The following is a 23700-nucleotide window of genomic DNA, read 5'->3' as shown; positions in this document are numbered from 1 at the left end:
GTGGTTCACCGACGAACTCAAGAGCTCCAAGAAGAACTGCCGAGCCCTCGAGAAAGTCTGGAGAAGGGAACCCACACCGGACAACAGGACCACCTTCAAGCTGGCCACCCGGAAGCACCACCAGCTGATCCGCGCCGCCAAGAAAACTGCATTCAAGGACCGGTTGGACAACAACGCACACAACTGCAAGGAACTCTTCAACATCGTGAAAGAGCTATCCAACCCCAGCGCAGGAAACAACGACATCACCCCATCGCAAGACCTCTGCAACTCCCTCGCTTCATACTTCCACAACAAGATCGCAGACATACACAACAGCTTCAACAACCAACCAACGCACACCAGGACCGAACAACCACCCCCCACCACCACCCTCCACGCCTGGACCCCGATCAGCACCGAAGACACCATCCAAACGATGAACTCCATCCACTCCGGATCACCGACTGACCCCTGCCCTCACTTCGTCTTCAACAAGGCCGACGCTGTCATCGCACCCCACCTGCGAGACATCATCAACACATCCTTCGACACCGCCACCTTCCCTGAGAGCTGGAAGCACGCCGAACTCAGCGCTCTACTCAAGAAACCCACAGCGGACCCCACCGAACTCAAGAACTACCGCCCCATCTCGCTCCTCCCATTTCCAGCCAAAGTCATCGAGAAGACCGTCAACAAGCAGCTGGCCGCCTTCCTCGAGACGAATGGATCCCTCGACCCCTCACAGTCCGGCTTCCGAGCCAATCACAGCACCGAGACCGCCCTCATCGCCGCCACCGATTACATCCGAGCCTTGATGGACAACGGAGAAACAGCGGCCCTCATCCTCCTAGACCTCTCCGCGGCATTCGACACTGTCTGCCACCGCACCTTAGTACAGCGCCTCAGCAACGTCGGAATCCAGGACAAGGCGCTGGAATGGATCATCTCCTTCCTCGACGGAAGAACACAGAGAGTCCGCCTTCCACCGTACAAGTCAGAGGCCTCCGAAGTCATCTGCGGCGTCCCTCAAGGATCCTCTCTGAGCCCCACCCTCTTCAACGTCTACATGAGCCCCCTCGCGGCCATCGCACGCCAACATAACCTCAGCATAATCTCCTACGCCGACGACACCCAGCTGATCCTCTCCCTGACCAACGACCCAGCCGCCGCCAGAGCCGACCTGCACGAAGGGATGAAAGAGGTAGCCGAGTGGATGACGACCAGCCGCCTGAAACTGAACTCCGACAAGACGGAGGTCCTCATCCTGGGCTCTTCACCCTCCGCCTGGGACGACTCCTGGTGGCCTCCCGCCCTGGGCACCGCACCCAAACCAACAGACCATGCACGCAACCTGGGCTTCATCCTGGACTCCTCCCTCTCCATGACCAGGCAAGTCAACAACGTCTCCTCGGCGTGCTTCAACATCCTACGCATGCTACGGAAGATCTTCTGGTGGATCCCCACCGAGACCAGGAAGACCGTCACCCAGGCCCTCGTCACTAGCCGACTGGACTACGGCAACGCCCTCTACGCCGGTACCACCGCCAAGCTCCAGAAGAGACTCCAGCGGATCCAGAACGCCTCTGCCAGACTCCTCCTCGACATCCCACGAACCAGCCACATCTCCGGACATCTGAGAGACCTTCACTGGCTCCCCGTCAACAAAAGAATCACCTTCCGCCTCCTCACCCACGCACACAAAGCCCTACACGACCAAGGCCCGAGCTACCTCAACAGCCGAATCAACTTCTACGCTCCCAAACGCCACCTCCGATCAGCCAACCACGCCCTCGCCGCCGTCCCCCGCATCCGAAGAGCGACTACAGGAGGAAGGTCCTTCTCCTACCTGGCCGCCAAGACCTGGAACTCCCTCCCGACCGACCTGCGCCTGACCCAAGACCACCTCTCCTTCAGGAAGAAGCTGAAGACCTGGCTGTTCGAGCAGTAGCGGCACCCCCCCTCCCCCAGCGCCTTGAGACCCTACGGGTATGTAGTGCGCTCTATAAATGTCATTGATTGATTGATTGATTAATAATGTAAATATCGTGTATATAGCATGTAAATATTTAACCAACTGATCTAGTCGGTCTGCTGAATATTTGTCTTATGTTGACCAGTTTAAACATTGCTTGATTGTTTTTGCTTTGATTAATTTGAGTAATTCACCATTCAAAGATGGCGCTCATACATTGAAGAGATTGGTCCATTGTTTGTTTCAATGGTTTGCTTTATCACACTTCCGCCTTGTCGTCGCCAGCTGACACTGACGAAGGCAAGAGCTGAAACGCGTCTGTTTGGAGAATATCTGCGCAATAAACTTGAAACTAAGTTTAACCTGCTGCGAGTGCTGTTTCTATTGGTTTCCTTGGAACCACGGAGCTCGAAATATATGAAACGGCACGCCGCCGTTTGAATCGGCACCCACTCGGCTGAGTGCGGTCTCCAGAAGGCGAGGTTGGAGCATCAAAAACGAGAAAGGGAAACAATGGGTAACAGTGGGGGTCATGGTCGCCAAGCGGGATATAGCGCAGAAATGGGGAGTGGCGGAACCCCCAACCCTGGCACAATGGTGCAGAAACATGGACAGAATCATGGTGGTTGAGCGAGCAGTGTATAAGATGAGAGCCAACCCCCGCAAGTGGAATAAGATCTGGCTGCCCTGGAATAGTTACAGGGGGGAACTGTGTGAACCTCTTCCTGAAGAAGATTTAGATAGTTCAGGGGATGAAGAAGAGATAGGCGACTGAGGTACTTAGAAGTCTCGATAAGGGTCGGGAGGGGGTTGAGTTGTGGAAAAGATTGGATTCCTGCAGGACTAGGGGTAGGAGGAGATGAGATAGAGGCCGGGGACACCCACTCACGTGGGCTACTGAATATACATCAACACCAAGAGGAACAGATAAATATTCTTATTGAGTCAAAGTTGGGATCAGGGGGGAGGGGGGCAAGTTGAAAAATTAAGACGATTCAGATTCTTCACATATTATCACATTGCCTTGTGTAAATTCCCGAACTATTGCTGCCGGACCGGAAGGTTGTCGGCTGAAGAGCTGTGTAACGCATAAGGTGACTAATTGTATGGGAGACAACTGACCTCCGGGTTGTACGAAAATGCAATGTGTATTTGACAAATACTAATAAAGTCTTACCAAAAAAATAAAAATAAAAACGAGAAAGGGAGAACGCACCGCCAGGAGAAGTCGGCATTACCTGGACCGGTCCTGAGGGTCACGGACTGCAGCAGCAGTTTACCCGTGTAACGAAGACGGACTGAGTAAGGTAGGAGATACCCGACTTACTCTTAAATCTAACTGGCACGACTGAAGCAGGCTGCGCAACCAATTTAAGTGAACTTATTAATACAACAAATGTTCAGCGACACAGCGCGCCGGGAGGCGGCAAGTGGCATTTTTGGAGGACGACCGGGGCCCCAGGCACGGGACATCTCACAGGTAGCTGACACAGCCCAAACTGTACTAAAAGGTAAATACCACTTACTGGAGAGACTATATGAGCGAGAAACACGTAAGTGGTGGGAGGCCACCTCGCTGCAACACTACGTGGTGGTTAAGCGGGTCCCACGCGGTCTCCGTATCTATACAATTCCAGCATATGAAACCTGAAAACCCGGACCCTGAACTGTTAAGCCAATGGGCTGAATATACAGCACACTCCTGTGAGGGTATGCTGATACTCCTTATCAAGTTTGCCTGGAAAGACAGGGAGAGAGCACTGCAGGATATTAATATATTGGAAAAGGAGATCGTGGAATTGATGGATCAAGAATAATTAGATAAAGAAAAGGAATCTATGAAAAAAAGACTTACTGGCTATGAGAAAAAGATACAACTAAGAAAACAACAGAAATTTGAACGCGATGCTCGCGATTATGAACAAGGGAGTATACTAACGTTTGCACGAAAATACGACGCACCTCGCCGAGATCTGAGGGCAAGACGACAAAAACCACAAGTGTCTAGAGAAACTTCTGAATCCGAAGCCACAAGCGCGGAACAGTCTGAAGAAGAGAGAACAGGCACAGATCAAGGAATCGGACCAAGATGCGAGCCACCTTCTTTTCGCGAGGAATGCGATCTAATCCGCCAGAACTGGCTGAGGGATGGAAAAAGCGTCCCCCTGATCAATCCTCAGTCGTAAGCGGAGACGCATCACGAGGCGCGGTGGGAGGAGACAGAGGGCGAGGCACCAGAAAGTTGAGGAACCGGCAGGCCAAGACCAAGAGGAACTAAAGGAGAACTTGAATATAATCAATCTCACACAACGAGCCCTTACAGAGAATGAAGAAAGCGTCCTGAAGCTAGGGCTGACATTTTGTCCAACGGGCCGCTATGAATATGCGCAGAACCGTATAGACCTGTTCCTATTTGTCCGGAAATTAAAACTCTGGAAGTACTTTAAACAAAAGGCTTTGAAAGATACTGTGACTTCACCGAGGGTGGACGGCACAACTCAACCTGATCCAACAGAGATGAGCATTAGCGATCTTGAGAGTATGGCCGTACTGGAGGACCTGTTAGAAGAAAGTGGTTCCCAGACTGTTTCACCAATTGATGTGGTTGAGAGAGGTACATCCATAGGCATAACCCAAGTAGGTGAACACAGTACTTTTAAGCCGACCTCTCGCTTTCTCCCCCAAACACCAACTGACGCAATGGACATTTTCTCTGAAGCAGTCAGTCATGATTTACAAAACTTATCTAAACTTGAAGAAGACCAAAAGGGGAAAATTAAGTGGAATCTCTCATTCCAGCAGAGAGAGGCCATATCTAACCTTGAACAAGATGACTCAATAGTAATCAAGCCTTCGGATAAAGGCGGAAACGTGGTTGTCCAGGGTCGTGAGAACTATTGTAAGGAAGCCCTACGTCAACTACAGGACCAGAACAATTATGTGCCAGCAACTGAGAAAGAATATTTGGAAAGCATCCGTAGTTATCATTCCCTCATTGAAAAATGGTATGGAAAGGGCATACTCGGAAGGGAGGAGTATATTTTTCTACAAAACAAACAGCCCAGACTTCCAAGCTTTTATCACCTCCCGAAAATACACAAAGATGCCACACAACCACCAGGGAGACCGATTGTGTCATCCATTGGAGGACTGACCGAGAACATGTCGAAATTTATTGACTTCTTCTTGGCCCCATGGGTAGCTCAGCTGAGCTCATACACTAAGGACACTAAGGATTTCCTCAGACAGATACAGGATGTGGAGTGGGAGGATGAATTTGTAATGATAACAATGGACATTTCCAATCTCTATACGAGCATCAGTCATCATGACGGGATTGCAGCTACTAAGACTTTTTTGAACTTACGTCCGGCACGCCACCTGGAACATAGCAGAATGATTTTGGAATTTATGTCCTTTTGCTTAATGAATAACATCTTTGTCTTTCAGAATCAATGATATAGACAAGTCAGGGGGACTGCTATGGGTACCTGCTTCGCCCCCAGCTACGCAAATTTATTCGTGGGCTGGTGGGAGAAGCAGGTAGCCTGGGCGGATGACAAAACTGATTGGGTTGACAAGATAATATGCTGGAGAAGGTATATTGACGACCTTTTCCTTATTTGGAGAGGGTCAGAGTCTTCAGCTTTAGAGTATATACAGATACTCAATCAGAACGATTTAAATCTGCAATTCACATACTACACGAGTAAAACTGAAGTGAGTTTCCTAGACCTAAGGGTCTTTGTTGATTCTGGCACAATCCAGACTGCCCTCTTTAGAAAAGAGACGGCAGGGAATTCTGTCCTCCATGGGCAAAGCAGCCACCCTGCCTCCCTGGTTAAGAGTATCCCCTACGGGGAACTGTTGAGGATAAAGCGCAACAGTTCTCTGGACAAAGACTTCACGGAGGCTGCTTGCAGAAGTGTAACACGCTTCAAAGCACGCGGCTACTCCGGAAAAACACTCCAACAAGCTGAACATAAGGTGAAAGCCATTGATAGGAAAACACTGCTGAATGACAAGAGGATGGCAACAACCAAAGGTGGGAGTGGCATTATCAGACTGATAACGAACTATTCGTGGCAGCGAATAAAGTTCGAGCCATCATGTCCAAAAATTGGGGAATTTTGAAATCTGACACCGTAATAGGGAAGGATTTACAAAAACACCCCATGATCACCTTCAGAAAAATAAGATCTTTGAAAGACAGGTTGGTTACAAGTCACCTTACGAGAGAAAAACCTAAAGGGGATCTACAGGCCATGCATGGGTCATACCCATGTGGGAAATGCAAGGCATGTAATAACAGTCAGAGAGTATTATCCTATCATGTGCCACATAAAGACACTAAGATTATGATTGGCAAGTTCATTACTTGCTCAACCACATTTGTGGTTTACTGTCTAACGTGCCCCTGCGGACTTCGGTACGTGGGGAGCACCACTAAGGCGGTAAAACTACGGGTCCTAGAACACCAGAGGGCCATCGCAAACAAAGATGAGAGCTATCCGATGGCCCGACATTTTGCCTCACATCATAACAGTGACAGGACCCTTCTTAGCTTCTTTAGCTTAGACTGTGTCCCACAAAACATAAGGGGCGGGGACCTGAAAATGAAGCGTAGGCGCTTGGAGTCAAGATACATTGTGGATCTCCAAACCAAGTCACATGGAGGTCTCAATGCAGGGGAGGAACTTTTATCACACCTTTGAGAAACAGTACTGATAACACGTAGGCTGAAAGAAAATGTGTCTTTACCTGAGAATAATTTGTTTTTAAGAATTATTATGAACTTTTTGTTGGTGGTCGGGCGTTTGAATCTAGAATTTATCTAGAATACAAGGTCTATTTATGTTAGAGTGTATGGATATGAATGTATGTCATTTATAATACACCGAATGGGCCATCCAGGCCGTAATTGTAAATAAAAATAATATTGGTCATGGGTTATATGAATGGAATTAGCCTATGGACGCCCTTTCCCAACGAGAGTATATATTGATTTAGGGCAATGCGGGACTGGTTGACTTCCAGAGAATTGTTTATATTAGTAAACACGATGAATTAGCCCATTCAGGGCTTAATAATGTAAATATCGTGTATATAGCATGTAAATATTTAACCAACTGATCTAGTCGGTCTGCTCAATATTTGTCTTATGTTGACCAGTTTAAACATTGCTTGATTGTTTTTGCTTTGATTAATTTGAGTAATTCACCATTCAAAGATGGCGCTCATACATTGAAGAGATTGGTCCATTGTTTGTTTCAATGGTTTGCTTTATCACACTTCCGCCTTGTCGTCGCCAGCTGACACTGACGAAGGCAAGAGCTGAAACGCGTCTGTTTGGAGAATATCTGCGCAATAAACTTGAAACTAAGTTTAACCTGCTGCGAGTGCTGTTTCTATTGGTTTCCTTGGAACCACGGAGCTCGAAATATATATATATATATATGTAGAAAGAATTTTCGTGATGTAATTTCAATGATATGGTTGCTACATTACACATATTGCTGTCATAGTAATAAACGATTTTATTTCTTTATCCCCTTCTGTGTTGTTAGTGTGTGTCCTCATGTGTTGCCCTAAATGGGCCGGCTCAACTCTTTATGTTTTTTGTTTCTGTTTTTGCCCTGTATGGGCCAATTATGTAAGTTCCATTTCGACTCCGGAATTTAAGAGAGTGGAACCGGCTAGCTGATGGATTCAAAAACATATGTTTTTATTATTATTTGTTATTTTTTATATTCTATTTTGATACAGAGACTAGTGAGTGATTGAAGTTGTGCTGTTCTGTCGAGAGTCAGTTTTCCATGTGATCCCACTAGAAACCCCCCCCCCCAAAAGAAAAATATATATATATATATATATATCTTTCGGTTCCATCATAGCTACCGCTCACTGCGCAGCGGATGCTTCCAGCACACGAGGACGTACTCACGAACACATCATTTTTCGGAAAAATGCTGGGCACTACGGGCTCGTTCAAAAAGTATATTTATTACAAATACATCATCTCGCCTTGGCTGACAAACGCGTTTCGCCCCCTGGCATTTATCAATGTCAGCATTTCTTTGTGATTAACAAATGAAATACCAGCAGTAAAGATTGAGAAGCGTGAGGAAGATGGCGGCCGACTAAGACGTTCGATCGGAAGCTCCGACTTTCACCGATGCATAATTGAAAACTAACCACACTTTTTCATCTACTAAAATGATAATCGCACAATAGCGATTTTACCTGGTGTACTCTGGTGTTCGCTGGTGACTCCAGGGGATCCGGCATGCAAGTTTGCTCTCACTGGAGCACCTCCGAAGCAAGCCAGACGCCACACGCCGGGACGCTGCACGCCGGGACCTGGGCGGCAGCGCTGGACGCGAGCGGAAACTATCGGAAGGCGTTGGGGAGGATTCCCTTCTTGTTCCGGGGGAATCTAGGCAGTGGCAGCAGCCCTGGAAACAGATATGGCACCATAGAGACGGTGGAAACTGATTTAATAACTAACTCGCCGGATTTTCAAGTAGTGAAGGGGAGAGGCTTCCGAGCTGTCGGGAACCTATCCAACACTCCTGATAGCAATAAGTCTGGAGACCCAGGCTTGAAAAAAGCAATAGCAGCGAAGGAACCAGATCCAGCGAGGCGCCGAAAACCACTCACTATCCTAGAGGAGACTGACTGTCAAATACGACCAGAAAGGGGGGTCCTGCTGATATCTAAAGCCGGATCGGGCTGTCAAGAACCTAAGCCCCAACAGGAAATCAAGAGGACAATCTACTCGCCCACGATTAAGGTACAGGGGGGGAAAAGGAGGTGAGAGGGCTGTTGCTTCGGATTTGATCATTGAGTGCAAACAATTTAACCTTGCAGAGGATGGTGGAGAGGTGGTGAGGGGAAGTGAGAGGGCAAATAAAGAGACAGTAATCAGAGCAGATACCCCAGATACCCCAGAAAATAGAAAAGCGAAGGGGGGTAAAGACAAGCAATCCCTCAGTGAGAGTGGCGGTAGAGTGTAATCTTCCTATTGCCTCAGAAATAGACAATTTTCAAGACAAAACTTTCCGCCAATATAACAGACTGTGGCCCCTAGGTGCACAAAAAGAAAACAGAGAGGGTCTCCTAATATCGAAAGCCTATCGCAGAATATAAAGACCAGAGCAGCAAAGGCGAAAGAGCAAGAAAAACCTCAATTAGAACAGAAGGTTAAAGTAACCCCCTCTTTAAGATCTTTTTTTAAAGTTCAGCAGCTGGTTCAAGTCAGGGGCAGCTACACTGCCCAGCAAGATAAGAACGGGCCTCCTAATCCTCCACTGAGCAAAACTGTAAGCTTAACTCCTCCAATGGATCAGGGAGTGGAAGTGGCAAATGCAAATGATAAAGTACGGGCCATAAGTAAAACCACAAGTAGGGGGGAATATCCACACGAAGCTCCTCGATTGGAGTCAGTATAGAATCCTATCACCCCTCACACAACAGAACCTCCTGAAGCGGCACTAATCAACCCAGGGAATGACTCCCTCACTGTTAAACAGACAGAAAAACTCATGGAAAAATTCATGGATAAAATGATGGGTGAAATGAGGGAGAGATTTACATTGTCAGAAACTAACCAGAATAAAATACATGAAATGTGTGAAAATGTAGACCAAAAACTTAACGAACTTGGAGAAAGAGTCACTGCGGTTGAATCCACAGTAGAGACTCTCAGCAAAAAAGTGGACATAAACCATAAAGATGTAAGTTCGCTAAATGACAGTGACAGAATTATCAAAGAAAAACTAGAATCGCTAGAAAACCAAGCGAGAAAAAACAATTTAAGAATATTGAGCGTCCCAGAAAATCTGGAAGGGACGGACATTAAGAAATTTATCATCTCCCTGTTAGAAGAATTTTTCCCCTGGACTAAAGAGAGTAACCTGATGGAGGATATTCAAAGGTCCACCGAGATCCCTTTGGAAAGAGCAAAGAAAGAAGGACACCAAGAAAAATCTTAATCAATTTTAAGACTTATACACTAAAAGAAAAAATCTTAAGTGAAGGCTTAAAAAATGGAACACTGAAAAATGATAACTGGTCTTTTAGCATCCGCTCTGACATGTCCAAAGCCACACAGGACAGACAGTGGGAACTGGGGCAGTTCATGCAGGAACTAAAATCCCTCGGGCCACAGTACAAATGAAGTTCCCCGCTGCCCTCCGGATTATGTGGCGGAACAAAATGCATAATAAAAGGGACCCCAAAGAGGTAGAAACCTTCATTGAACAGATCAAGGACCAATTACGAACGGAGAAATAAAAAACTAAAAAAAGAGGAAAGAAAAATGGAAAGTGATATTTTTAATCTTAGGTGAAATAGGAGCTCGAAAATGGGCGAAGATACCGCCCAGAAAGAAGAAGGGAGGCTTCCTCAGGGTGGGAGAAATTAAAAACTACAAAAAATCACTACCACAAAGTAAAACTAGACCACGGGTGGGGAGCAAAATAGGGGACAAAAAAAAAGAAAAAAATTTCCTCTTTAACTAAAATAAAGGAGTTATTGGGAAACCATAAAGCTCAAACCAACCTAGAATACACAAACAAATGACAACGACAAAACTGAAAAAAATCAATGTTCTCTCGTGGAATGTCAACGGACTTAGAACGATCAATAGAAGGAGTAGAATTCTTGAATATTTGAAGGAAGCCGACAGTGAAATAATCATATTGCAAGAGACACATCTACTAAGCACGGAGTGGGATCAAATAGTGAAAAAATTAAACTGGGTGGATGTATGCGTATGTACCAAACAAGATTGTAATAATAAAGGGGTAGCAATCATCATTAAAAAATGACTTAAAGCCAAGATCGAATATACGTCAGTGGATACCAAGGGAAGATGGGTTGTTGTCAAAGTAAGATTAGACAATAATATGTTCTCTATAGTTGGTTACTATGGCCCAAACCTGGACGATCCGATCCCTCTTCAAAAACTATACTCGGAGCTTTTATCCACCTCTGCCCCATAATACTAGGTGGTGACTTTAACATCTTACTTGATCCCAAAACGGACAGATCCCCCCTAGTAAACATGTAAACCTACCTAAGATGAGGGAATGGCTAGGAAACTATAAAAAAGACTTAGATTTGATGGACATGTGGAAACAAAAAGGAGACAACAGGCAGCCATTTACATACCACAACAAAAAATTGGGTCATAGATCCAGAATTGATTTCTTTCTGTTAAATAAGAGCCTACTAGGTAGTGTTAGAAGTATTGAGCACATACCAGCCCACCTGTCTGATCACTCGGCAGTTCAATTATCCCTATATATTACAAATAACAATACACCACAGAGGTGGACAGTTGATCGGGCTTTACTGTCTGATCCGAAATGTATTGATGAATTAACAAAGGCTTCTGAAAACTTCTTTGAGGACAATCAAGTCGGTACGTCAAAGCAAACTATCTGGGACACTTATAAGGCTGTCATCAGGGGGAAACTGCTAAATCTGGGAGCCTACAAGTCTAAAATCAAGAAACAGGAAATCAGAACTATGGAAAATGACATTAAATTAATAAAAGAGCAAATTGCGGCAGGAAGCCCCACAGAACCGAAAAAAACACTAGAAAAAAAGGACCGAGAGCGTAAGGAGAAATTAACCGACTACCTGGAGAACATAGTGAGAAAAAATGGGAAGCAAGCAAAATGTCAAATCACGAATATGGGGAAGGCTGCGGAAAAATGCTGGTGTGGAGAACAAAAACAGACCAAACAAGGAATAAAATATCTTGTATTCAGAATAACTGAATGATATCAAGTTTTGACGACTCCGTAATAATGCATACAAAGAAGATATGAATTTAACTGATGATCAAATTAGAAAATATCTAGATGTTGTTCCACTCCCATCACTAACGGAGGAGGAGAAGAAAAAGCTAAATAGCGAAATTAAACTTTAAGAAGTAAGTGTTGCTATAAAAGATTTGAAAAGAGGTAAAGCTGCTGGCCCTGACGCACTACCAAACAAATTTTATTTGGCTCCGAAGGATTCAGTGGAAGCTCACCTAACAGAATTAATAAATAAAATATACATGGAACAGGAAAAAGTTCCCGACTCATGGAATGATGCGACGATCAGTATCATTTTAAAATCCGGAAAAAATAAGAAACTCTGTGAATCCTACAGACCCATTTCACTGTTAAACTGTGAGTACAAAATCTTCATGCAAGTCATAGCAAAGAGGTTATCCACAGTAATATCGAAGCTGATCAATCCTGACCAGAAAGGATTTATAAAAGGTAGACAAATACACGAAATAACACACAAATTATTTGCACCAATTGACATAGCCATCTGCGAAAAAATACCTCTAACCATAATTACGTTTGATGCAGCAAAAGCATTCGACAGAGTCAACTGGGCCTTTTTAAACTAAGCCATTAAAAAATACAATCTAGGGGAAAGCTTTGGCTACACGATAAGGGAAATATATAAAAAACTAAGAGCAAAAATACTAATCATAGGAACCCTCACCAGTAACATTGAAATACAAGGAGGGACAAGACAGGGGTGTCCACTATCCCCCCTACTCTTTAACCTTTATATCGAGCCTCTCGCATGTTCCCTGAGAAACCATACCTTAATATCTCTTTTTAAACATCTAAACTGGTCAAAGAAAGTGGCACTCTTTGCGGATGATTTGATGATATTCACAGATAACTTTGAAAACTCCACCAATGCAATAGAGGACACGATACTTAAGTTCGGCAGCGTATCAGGCTATTTAACAAATCAAGCAAAAACCGAGGCCATGAGTTGGAACACGCCCCCCAATACCCATACACTAGAAATAAAATAAAATACCTGGGGATTAACCTGGTCAATTAAATAGAAAAAATCTCCCATTGAACTTGAACAGAGTCCTTGCAGAAACTAGGAGACTACTCAAAGTGTGGGATGGGCTACCCTTAACCTTTCTGGGAAGATCTAACATCATAAAAATGTCAATCATACCCAAATTTACATATCTTTTTAACACCATCCCCCTGGAATTCCAGAAAGACGCTTTAAAGAAAATCCAGAGTGAATGAGCCAGCTTCATTTGGTCGTCTAAAAGTACAAGAATTGCATGGAATAAACTAAGGAGGAAGAAAGAGCAAGGAGGAATAGCCAGTCCAGATCTATTTTAATATTATAGGGCATTTCAATTTAAGAACATGAGACCCCTGTTAAGGAAGTATCAATCCTACCCAGTCTTTCTACAGAATATGACAGGCAAAGTAGACCATTTTTTATTCAAATTTGGTCACCCAAAATTCTTTAAAAAAATAAAACTAACGATTTTATACAATGCTGCAAAAATATGGTATCAAATTAGAAACACAGTAAATATACCGTATTACAGCAATATGGCTCCGATATGGGATTCCCCCGGCACACCAGACTGTTTAAAAGATTCTCTGTCCCTACCACTAAAAGCAGCTACAATCGAAAGCTGGGGGCAACTTCTAATAGACAACTCCATAATCACCTGGGATCATATACTCTCAACCACTAATTCAACTGTATCTAAATTCAAATACTATCAGTTGACCAGTTGGGCCAAATCTCTCAGGGAAAAAAAAGGGTAACGAAGACTTGGAGAAGGAAATTACAAAATCCTCACCAATAAAAAAGGAAATATCTAAATGGTACTGGGCCCTCATAGTGGCTGGAGAAGAAGATTGTCCAGTTCCCGAAACATTATGGAGGAAAGATATGCCTGAACAAGACCTCCAGACCCTCTGGCAAAAATCTTTAGAAAAATGTTGGTCCTCCTTAAAACCAGCCACTCTGAAAAGGAACCAGTTGTTCACAATTCATAGGGCATACTGGACCCCAAAAAAACTATCGAAATTTAAAGGAACAAACATAAAATCCTGTCCTAAATGTGGAATGGAGAAGGCGAATGACATCCATATGTTCCAGAAATGCCCTTCACTCACCTCCTTTTGGTATGAAGTTGGTAAGACGATAACTATGGTGTTGGGACTTCAAATACGTAAGTATAACTCTCATTATCTTTGGGATTGACTTCACTAACGATATGAATACAAGTAAGTTTACTAAAAAACAGGAAAAGCTACTGTTTGTGTTAATACTGTTAGCAAGGAGAGAGATCTGTATTAACTGGGTTAAACCAGCACCTCCTATACACCTCCTATACACGCAAACTGGCTAAATTCCATATTAAAAACGAATAAACTTGATAGGAAAGGGAAAACTAGCAAAAAGTCAGACTTTTGGGAATTATGGGAACAGTACTTCCAAACAGTTAACTAACATCTTTTATATAGATCCGGTAACCAAATCCAATGCTTAAAGCGATGGCAATAATTCAGGCGGAAATTATTTCTGCTGAGTAGCCAGGATGGCTAGCTCCTTCCCCCATTAGAAATAGAATTATTGACAATGATAAAGGATAAAGGAGAAACCTGTTTGGAAACAACACCTAAAGGGATACTCCCCAAACAAGCACGAGAAACATGGGGCAGTGACGGCATAGAACGTTGAAACAACGACTCCCGAAACTCCTTATACATACAATCGCAAAATGGGGATAAAAAAACAAAAACAAATGAAATACCCCGTGTTGAACACCGTGTTTCGAGGTTGACATAAAAGAAGGACACATTTCATTATACCTTCACAATACTGGGTAAATGTGGTGTCCATTTTAAGGTGCTAAATGTTTGACATTTCTCTTCTTGATCTTGCTTTGGTTTTAGTATTCATCTGCGCAAATTCATACGTTATCATAACCTAATAGTATTTAATTTCACCAAGATCATAAACTCCTGTTACATTAATCTTAAATATATATATATATATATATATATATATATAGTCTGGTTATGCCACGTTTGATAACTCCACTTCTAGTTTATTAGGCCCTGAATGGGCCTATGTTTAGTTCATGTAGTTTGTTCATGTTTTCCTCCTCCATTCCAAATTTAACACAGAAATTCCACTTAAGCACAGCAATTTATCATGTCAATTCTCATGTGACTAAAGTGCAAAAAAGTGCTTGTATACATATATATATATATATATATATATATATATATACGCACACAAGCACATGCACACACACGCACACACACAAGAAATACTCCTTCCGAAACCCAGGACCCTTTGGGAGGGGGTGCATGAGCAAGCGGAGCGCACCGGTACAAGTCAATACAGCAAGAGATCACAGAAGTGAAAAACACACTCTCAGGACCCGGTCACAGATGCAGTATAAGGTTTAATCCTTAGTTCCCATAACGCGTTTCGACTGCCAATCAGTCTTGATCACATTAGAAAGCGCCAGGAAGGAGTGTTGATAGATAGCTGCTTGTTCAAACATAAATGACGGGCAATGACTAGTACAATCCGTTATGAACTCATATACTTGTGGCAGCCATGATGGAGAGGGGGGTGGTTACCAGAGAACTATACAACAGTAATGTATTGTCCAAATTGATTGAGTCCCAAACATGAGGAAGGATGTCATAATGTAGAACAAGTGTTCGGTACATATTAATATACTGAAAAATGTATACAATCAACTCATGCCTCTTATACACATAGAGTAAAATTTACCTCAATAGGCTTTAAGATCAGGTACTGTCAGTCTGATAAATCATGTCTGCTAAATTGTACAGCCACCTGTGAGTGAATTCCAGCATATATTTTTCACTCAGTCTCTAACTCTCATTGCAACAGGGCAGTCTGATTCCATGAGACATGTGTATGGTATGTTCTGAAGTAACAGTTCTTACCATTGATGGGGTTATTTCCGTGGGATCAACGTACATTTTAACATCATACAGTGCATTGATATCTTTCTTCTGAAATATAAAGAAAAGGATTTTTATAGCACCACACATGCACATCATTGGTTTATCCTTTTACAGACCCTGCTGTTCTATGCCAGTCTTTCTATCATTGCTAACTTCCCTGGTAGCCACATCATATCAACATCACAGAGGAATGGCTGCCTATAAGGCTGGAGGAGTTTAGGAAGACCTGCTAAACAGTACTGGACTGCTTCCAACTTTGTACAGTCCCTGTTCATGCTTCACGTTTTCTTCTTGCTTCACAATTGGTCCAGGCCAAGCTTTACAGACCTGAGTGTGACTTCTGTCATTGCACTTGTCCTGCCCTTTCCTTCCTTTCCAACTCTGTCCCTGCATGTGTTCTTGTGTGTGGAACCACCCACCCCACCCTTGTTGTGGTGAATTTACAGGTGTATGCTAATTTTATCCTACCATGCGACTTGCCCTATACACATCCTGGAGCTGTAGTATTTCTTAGGTCATATACTGAAACAGCAATTGGAAACATTCCTGGGCATTAACTAAGGCCTTCATTTGGGAATTACTCAATTTTGGGAGTTTCTGGTCAAAATGGGAACTGTGATTGATGTGGTAATTTTGCATGTTGTATTATTGCTTGCAAAATAGCCTCAGAGTTTCGCCAGGTCAAATCTGGCAAATTTCTCCCTAAAAAAATGTTCTGTTATGGGTAACTACCTGTGGAAATCAGTGTAGTAACACCAACTGTACTCTTATTTCTCCATGTCATAAGGGCTTATTTAAGAATTCGGTGTCCTGAAATTATCAATGCTATTGGTATTGATATTTTGGGATGCCAAATTGCTGAATCAGGAATTCTGATGCTATTGTCCTTGCCCTACTGTGATTCTATGGGATCCAGTTTACATTCCTACTAGGGCCTCAGCACTCGGAATGAGAGTCCTGCCTTTCTAGACCCCTGCTTAATGCATCTTTGACTGTAGTACCTCACAGTGATTGCAGGTATAATTTTTACTTCTTCTATAGCGCTACATAATCTCCCTCAAAGTGCCTCACTTACTATATACAGGAGGCATAAGAAAAGGCGTTAGATAGATATCCAGTGATACCTCAATAAATTAAGGGCCTCATTTATGAAAAGTGACGCATCTCTGCGAGAAAACAGCAATGCGTCACTTTTCATTGCGCCCTTCTTGCGACACCAATGAGGCGTCATATTTACAGAATGACGCACCATGGCGTAAGGAGTTACAGATACATCAGTATTTCTGACGTATCTGTAGGCACAAAAATTATGCATTGCTGGAGTGTGTCACGAAAGTGACACAACTCCATCAATGGGTCATTTCAGATGGGCAAATCCCATTTCAAATGTGCCTGTGTCAGTCTTCCGCCTGCTGTGAGGCAGGCATGAGATATTGACGCATTTGCGTCCTAGAAGTGGAGCAGTGAAATCCTAAAGATTTCACTGGGTCACTTTACGACCCTTTCTTGCATCGGAACACCCCCCTGCATATGTCAGACCTGGCGCAGGTATATTGTGGCGCAGGGGTTTACAAAGTGACGCATCTACCTAGCTGCGTCACTTTGTAAATATGACGCAACAAGGCACATTTTTTACACTGCTGGTGCATAAATAAGGCCCTAAATCTGCATAGTGGGTTCAGGTAGTTCCACTGCATAAGGTCTACAGTCTTGAAAGAACCACCTCTAGTAGCAAAGTCCACCGCACAAACCCTCCTATTAAGGAATTCATGCTCACAAACTAAGCTTTTTTACAGTGAAATGTGAGCATGATGCTGCTGTGTATTGGAAGCGGTTCAACAATTGCATATTTGTTTTAGTCCAGAGGTGTCTAACAGTTCAACGTTTTTGTACTTCTCCTTTTAGACATTCTGTCACCAGAAACTGCAGAAGTTACAGAAAAGCAAGCATGACATAGGTCTTTCACCGTCTAAAGTTTGGATAGGCTATAGAAATCTTGCAATCCAACCTTGTGTATTAAGCATACAAAATCATTTATCTGAGGATATTAAATCCTGTGGATGTAACTTAAGTGACCACAGTTTCAGAGGTTGCATTATTTTCAAGCCCACAAATATTTCCCAGACTTCTCTAATAGTATCTCCGAGTTTCTGCTTATGGAGAACTTTTCTTTTAAAAGTATTTAAAAAAGAAGGTAATTTTGCCCTGATGTCGCAATCTCTGCTGCTAGCCAGCCAGGGCCTCTTCTTCCTCATCCCAAGAATGTGCATACCTGGAGGGTGGATGCCCCACCAATGGAGGTAGGCATTTTGAAGGTGTAAGAGGTATCCTACATTTTAAAGAATTATCTCCCAAGTGAGAACTTTATGTTAGGGTCACTTAGCTTCAAGACGTCTCTTTTCAATAATGGTAAAAGTATCATAAACTAGGTTCACTAAATTAAAACCTGTTAGTTGTATTTCATAGCACATAACAGTCCATTCAAAATTACAACCAGCATTTCATTCAAATAACCAGTTAAAAGATGATGAAAAAGCAGCATAAGGACCAAAACAGCAGTGCACAGTAACACATTTCAAATGATACAATAGTGCATGAGCACTGACCCAGTTAAAATAGAACCATTAATATTTATGGACAGTAAGACTGTAAAATACGGGACGTATTTTCCTCAAAGGTTAAATACCAATAAGCTAACTACTTTGTTTCCAACCTCTCTATATATTGTTTGCTGTGCAAAAGAGTATAGATATGATCTCTGCACAGTTAGCTCTGGCAGCCTTGATCAGGCCAGTATCTTACAAATAAAGATTTACATTATTGGACGCTCAATTTAGAAAAATAAGTTCATGTGAAGTTAATGTGTAATTAGTCTCCATCCACTAATTCTAAGGATGCATATTAACAAATGCAGTTATGTGGCAAAACAGTAAGACGGCAGACATCATGAATTTGCAGAATCAACAGCAGTGGGGAGGGTGAGGAAGACTTGCTGATGAACTGGACATAGAGCATCACAGAGATGGCTACACCTAATCCAGGAATGTACTCGGTCCTCTCCAGGAACGTAAACGGGATGGGGAATAAGGTTAAGCGAGGATTAGTGGCCGCATATTTTAAAAGATTGAAACCAGATGTCATTCTCCTGCAGGAGACTAACTTAAAATACACTCAATGTGGGTTCTTAGGTTGAGGGGCATATAAAACACTGGCACACGCTGGATTCTCTACGGGGGCGAGGGGTGTGGCAATACTCATCAGGAAAAACACACCCTTCAGACTAGAACGCACTAGGACAGACCCCAATAGTACATATGTAGCAACCAAAGGAGTGTGGAACAGAAGACACATCACCTTTATTAGTGTATATGTTTCTTCTAAGCTCCAAAGGCAAACAATGGAGAAGCTTGCGGCAATTTTATTGGAGGCGGGCTCTGACACCCACATTATTGGGGCGACTTTAATGACGTGATGGACCCCACAAGTGACTGTACCACTGTCCCAACGGGAGAGCCCAAAGAGACGCCGCTCAAACGGTTTGCAGATACATCAACACTCACAGACATATGGCGTAGGCAGCACCCCCAGACTAGAGCTTATTCCTTTTATTCAGGAGCCCACAAAGCTTTCTCAAGGTTAGATTACATATTTTCTCCGGTGGGTGAAATAGGAGAGATACACAAGGTAGAATATTTGGCAAGGGGTCTCTCGGATCACACACCCTTATGGCTCACAGCAGACACCCGTACACAACGACAGAACGGGGAGTGGAAACTGAACCCATGGGAACTCAAAGACACTCAGGCTGCTAGGGAACTCAGGGTAGACACAAAGCTGTATCTCAGAGAGAATGTGGGGTCAGTAGACTCGGCCATTACACAATGGGAGGCATGCAAACCCATATTACGGGATAGGGCACAAACTATTATAACCCACAAAAAACAGAAAGAGGAAGAGGATATCACTAGGTTGGAATCTCGATTACTACAGCTCGAGTCACAGGCAACTACGGGTAATAATCCCTCTCTGCTACGCAGCCTACAACTCCTTAGACAGGAATATTTTGCACTGGCCAAAAAAGACGCGCAGCACACGATCTAAGCCATGCACCGGCGTCGTTATGACGTAGGTGACATAACAGGTAGATTGCTGGCGTGGCTTAGCAAAAAAGAGCTTGACAGTAGATGGGTTTTGCAGATACAGACAGTGGACGGACAAACTCATCTGACCCCAGTTGCAATAGCTAACGCCTTTGCGGACTACTATGAGACCTTTTACATCCAACGCGAATTAGCCGAACTATCACAGATCCAGGTATATCTTAGGGCAATACAGCTCCCCAAATTAGCAGACAGCGACTCAAAGACAGTTGACAGCCATTGGCCAGTTGAAAACTGGGAAGGCTCCAGGGCCTAATGGGCTCCCTCGGTAATTCTTTAAGCAACACGCAACACTCTTTTGCCCACACCTCCTTCAATTATACTTGGAGACGCATGAGATGGGAAGCCTCCCCAGAGACTTGCGGGCAGCCACGATTGTGGTAATCCCTAAAAAAGACATACCACCACAGGTGTGTAGCTCGTATCGCCTTATTTCCCTTATAAACATGGAGACTAAGATACTAGCCAGAATACTAGCAAACAGGCTCGCAGCGGTAATCACTGGTCTCATTCATAGTGACCAGTCCGACTTTATGCCCAAAAGGCCTACAAGGTTCAAACTGAGGAGACTGCATAATTGGCTGGAGGTGGTGAACAAACGAGAAGATATACAGTTTCCGCACCTCATTTTGTCCCTTGATGCCGAAAAGGCATTTGACACTGTCCACTGGCCCTTTCTCATGTCTGCTTTAGAGGAGTTTGGATTTGGTCCGGTATTAAGGCGTTGGATCGCCGTACTCTATGAAAGACCCATGGCTAGGGTTAGAGTTAAGAGGGTAGTGTAACAGGGATTCCCTATAGGTAGGGGCACTCGACAGGGATATCCACTATCCCCCCTGCTTTTTGTTTTGGTGCTGGCACCACTCGCTTGTGTGATCAGAATACACCCGGACATAACAGGATTCCGGATTGGAGAGAATGAGGGGACCGACGAACGCATATCCCTATATGCTGATGACATATTAATATGTCACCAACCCAGAAACGACACTCCCTACCATTATGGACAGTTGTGAAACATATGGCACACATGCGGGATATAAAATCAACTATGGAAAATCATACTTATACCCAACACACAAGAGCGGTGGCTATACAGTTGGCCAAAGCCAACTCCAGTTGGCACGAGAGGGCATAAAATACCTAGGGATCTACGTCACAATGAATACGACAATGGCGCTGGATCACAACCTATATAGGGTGCTCAGGGAATACCGCGCAGACGTGGAGAGATGGAGACCCTTACCACTGACATTACTAAGCAGGGCAGTAATGTACAAAATGATAGTGCTCCCAAAATTCCTTTACTTACTGCAAAACACCTATCAGCTAATACCGACTGAGGAGTTTAAAAAAATTGATGACGTGCTATTGGCATTTCTTTGGGACGGGAGGCCACCGAGGATAGCGCTGGCGACGCTAGAACGCAACCAATATAATGGCGGAATCTCCCTGTCCGATGGTCGGGAATATTATTGGGCAGCCCACCTAGTTGTTGTGAACGAATGGCAACACGTAGAGAGAGATCACCCGACATACATACTTGAACGCACACAGTTTACCAAGCCCCTATACATGCATTACATATATGGGGGAGGGGCACTGGACAGCTCCTGACAGTGACACGGATCATGGTAACAGCATGGAAACAGGCTGAATGACAAATGAAATGGGGTAACCGGGTCACCAAAGATACCCCGCTGTGGCTGGGGAACCGGCTCCAGGAAATCACAAAATTGCGACGTTTCCGACAATGGGACCTGCTAAGTATTTCACAACTAAAAGACATACTACACCACAAAGAGCTGGTCACTTTCGCCTACCTTCAGGCTGAGTATGATATGAACACAACTCAACACTACAAGTACTTGAATCTGGCCCATGCATGGCGGGCGCAATACATAGCCACCACGACATCCCTGAATATGCACCTTTAGAGGGACAACACCTGATGGGGGAGTTAGAGGAAAAGGCGGTTTCATGGAAATATAGAACAATCATTAATAATAAGCCAGACATATTGCAGAAGCTGCGGACTAAATGGGAGTCAAAGTTGGGGGAGATGGAGGACTTAGATTGGGAAATGGCTTTGATGCATCCTCGAGAGGTGGCCATTAAGTCAAGGCTCAGATTGATTCAATTCAAATATCTGCATACAGTTTACTATGACAGAGCACGTCTTCATCGCATATGGAGGGCGGAAACACCTGATTGTTTGCACTGTAGAGCGTCCGTGGGTACATTCTTTCACACAATATGGGAATGTTCAAAGATACAGCTGTACTGGGCTACCCTGTTGGAGGAGCTGGGAAATATTCTGGAAGAAACAATTCCACTCAATCCCCAGTTTGTTCTGCTAGGAATATCCACCGTAATTGATCTCCCCCAACCAATGTTAACTTTACTTCAATTAGGATTAGTGGTGGCGAAACGCAACCTGGCTAAGGCATAGGGGGCTGTGATGAATCCGTCTCTGGTTGAATAGAAAAAGAGTATGGATATGTACATGTTGGGGGAAAAGACAACTTACAAAGCACAGGGCTGTCCCAAAAATCCTGGAAAATATGGAAACTATGACTCACACACTATGGACTCTCCGTCTCTGATTCACAATGATCTCCTACGGTAGGTGTCCGGGTGGAGGGAAAGGAAGAGGCTCACTGTGATGTGCTGGTATATGATACAGTAATTTGATTGTCTGCCACTGCTATTTGAATATGATGCAGATGTTAAGTTGAATATGCTAATATGTTTTGCTGCTGAACAACGTTTTTGTAATGCAATTAAGAAAATGCCAATAAACATATTTTTAAAAAAATTAATCTTGGCCGCCTACTGGAGGTCCCCAGTCTAAACTTGGCAGAGAGAAAAGAGATTAGGAGGAGTTGCCCAATCTAAGCAGATCTTCTTGCTGGTAAAAATTTGTAGAGCAGGTATGTTGGGCTCAAGGAAATAGCCATCATCTTGTTAAAGCCTTCAATTGCAGAGTGCTTTCAGAAGAGTGTGCAAGCTAGCTTTCCTTTGCTTTTGTAGGTCAGACTAAAGATTTTGGAGGACCAAATTTACTAGAGTTCTGTGACTTGGTAAAAACTGGGGGTTGTATCAAACTGCCTCCAGTCATTTAAACACCAGAAAGTGCCTTTTGACTTAAAGAATCAATAAGACAGGTGACTTTAATTGTGGCAAACATATTCTTACATAGCAGCATCATCCGATAGCACCTCAAGACCCACACGGGTGAAACAGCAGCACTCTATAAATCTGGATTGATTGATAACATGATAGCACTCTCAACTGTAACCTTGATACCTGTGCCATAAAAATTAACACAAAAATTGTATTAGGTCTCCAAGTATAGCCTGGACTAAGAGGGTCCTTGGCCCAAATGGCCTGCTAGCTGCCGTCTTTAAGAACAAGCATCTCGGTGAGTAAGCTACTCTCTTATTTGCTCACTGCATTCAGACTAACATTATGCCTGTAAAGTGGAGGCACTCAATTCAATATCTGATATAAAAAGGGCTGACTTTCAGATCCAGCTTTTGCATTATTAGATATTGAGGGCAAATGCATGCAAATATCTTGTGAAAAAAACTGAAAGAGTGGGCAGATAAAAACATTTCTAGCCCCTAATAACAAACTTGTTTTTGGCAGAATTCTGGGACAGATGATGACGTGCACTTTATTTCTAAGTTCAACCGTTTACACACATGAAGGGTTTCTCCCCATATGCAGCTGTTAATGATCTACAATCTGCAGTGATATGCAGAGCCTGGACAGTGAG

General features: G+C 43.7%; 1 protein-coding gene across 3 annotated transcripts in view; it reads right to left on the bottom strand.

Moving 5' to 3' along the window:
- Positions 1-23700, bottom strand: part of PLCG2 (phospholipase C gamma 2) — a 488855-nt gene that overhangs the window by 141965 nt on the left and 323190 nt on the right. For all 3 annotated transcript variants that reach the window (XM_078669997.1, XM_078669998.1, XM_078669999.1), the window contains exon 21: positions 15739-15807. In XM_078669997.1, the coding sequence (XP_078526123.1) occupies positions 15739-15807 (69 nt within the window). The remainder of the gene's footprint in view (positions 1-15738; positions 15808-23700) is intronic.

This window comes from Lissotriton helveticus, chromosome 12 (genome assembly GCF_964261635.1).
Source record: "Lissotriton helveticus chromosome 12, aLisHel1.1, whole genome shotgun sequence".
Classification (NCBI taxonomy): domain Eukaryota; kingdom Metazoa; phylum Chordata; class Amphibia; order Caudata; family Salamandridae; genus Lissotriton; species Lissotriton helveticus.
Note: the sequence above shows the minus strand (reverse complement) of the source record. Positions and strands in the feature narration are given on the sequence as shown.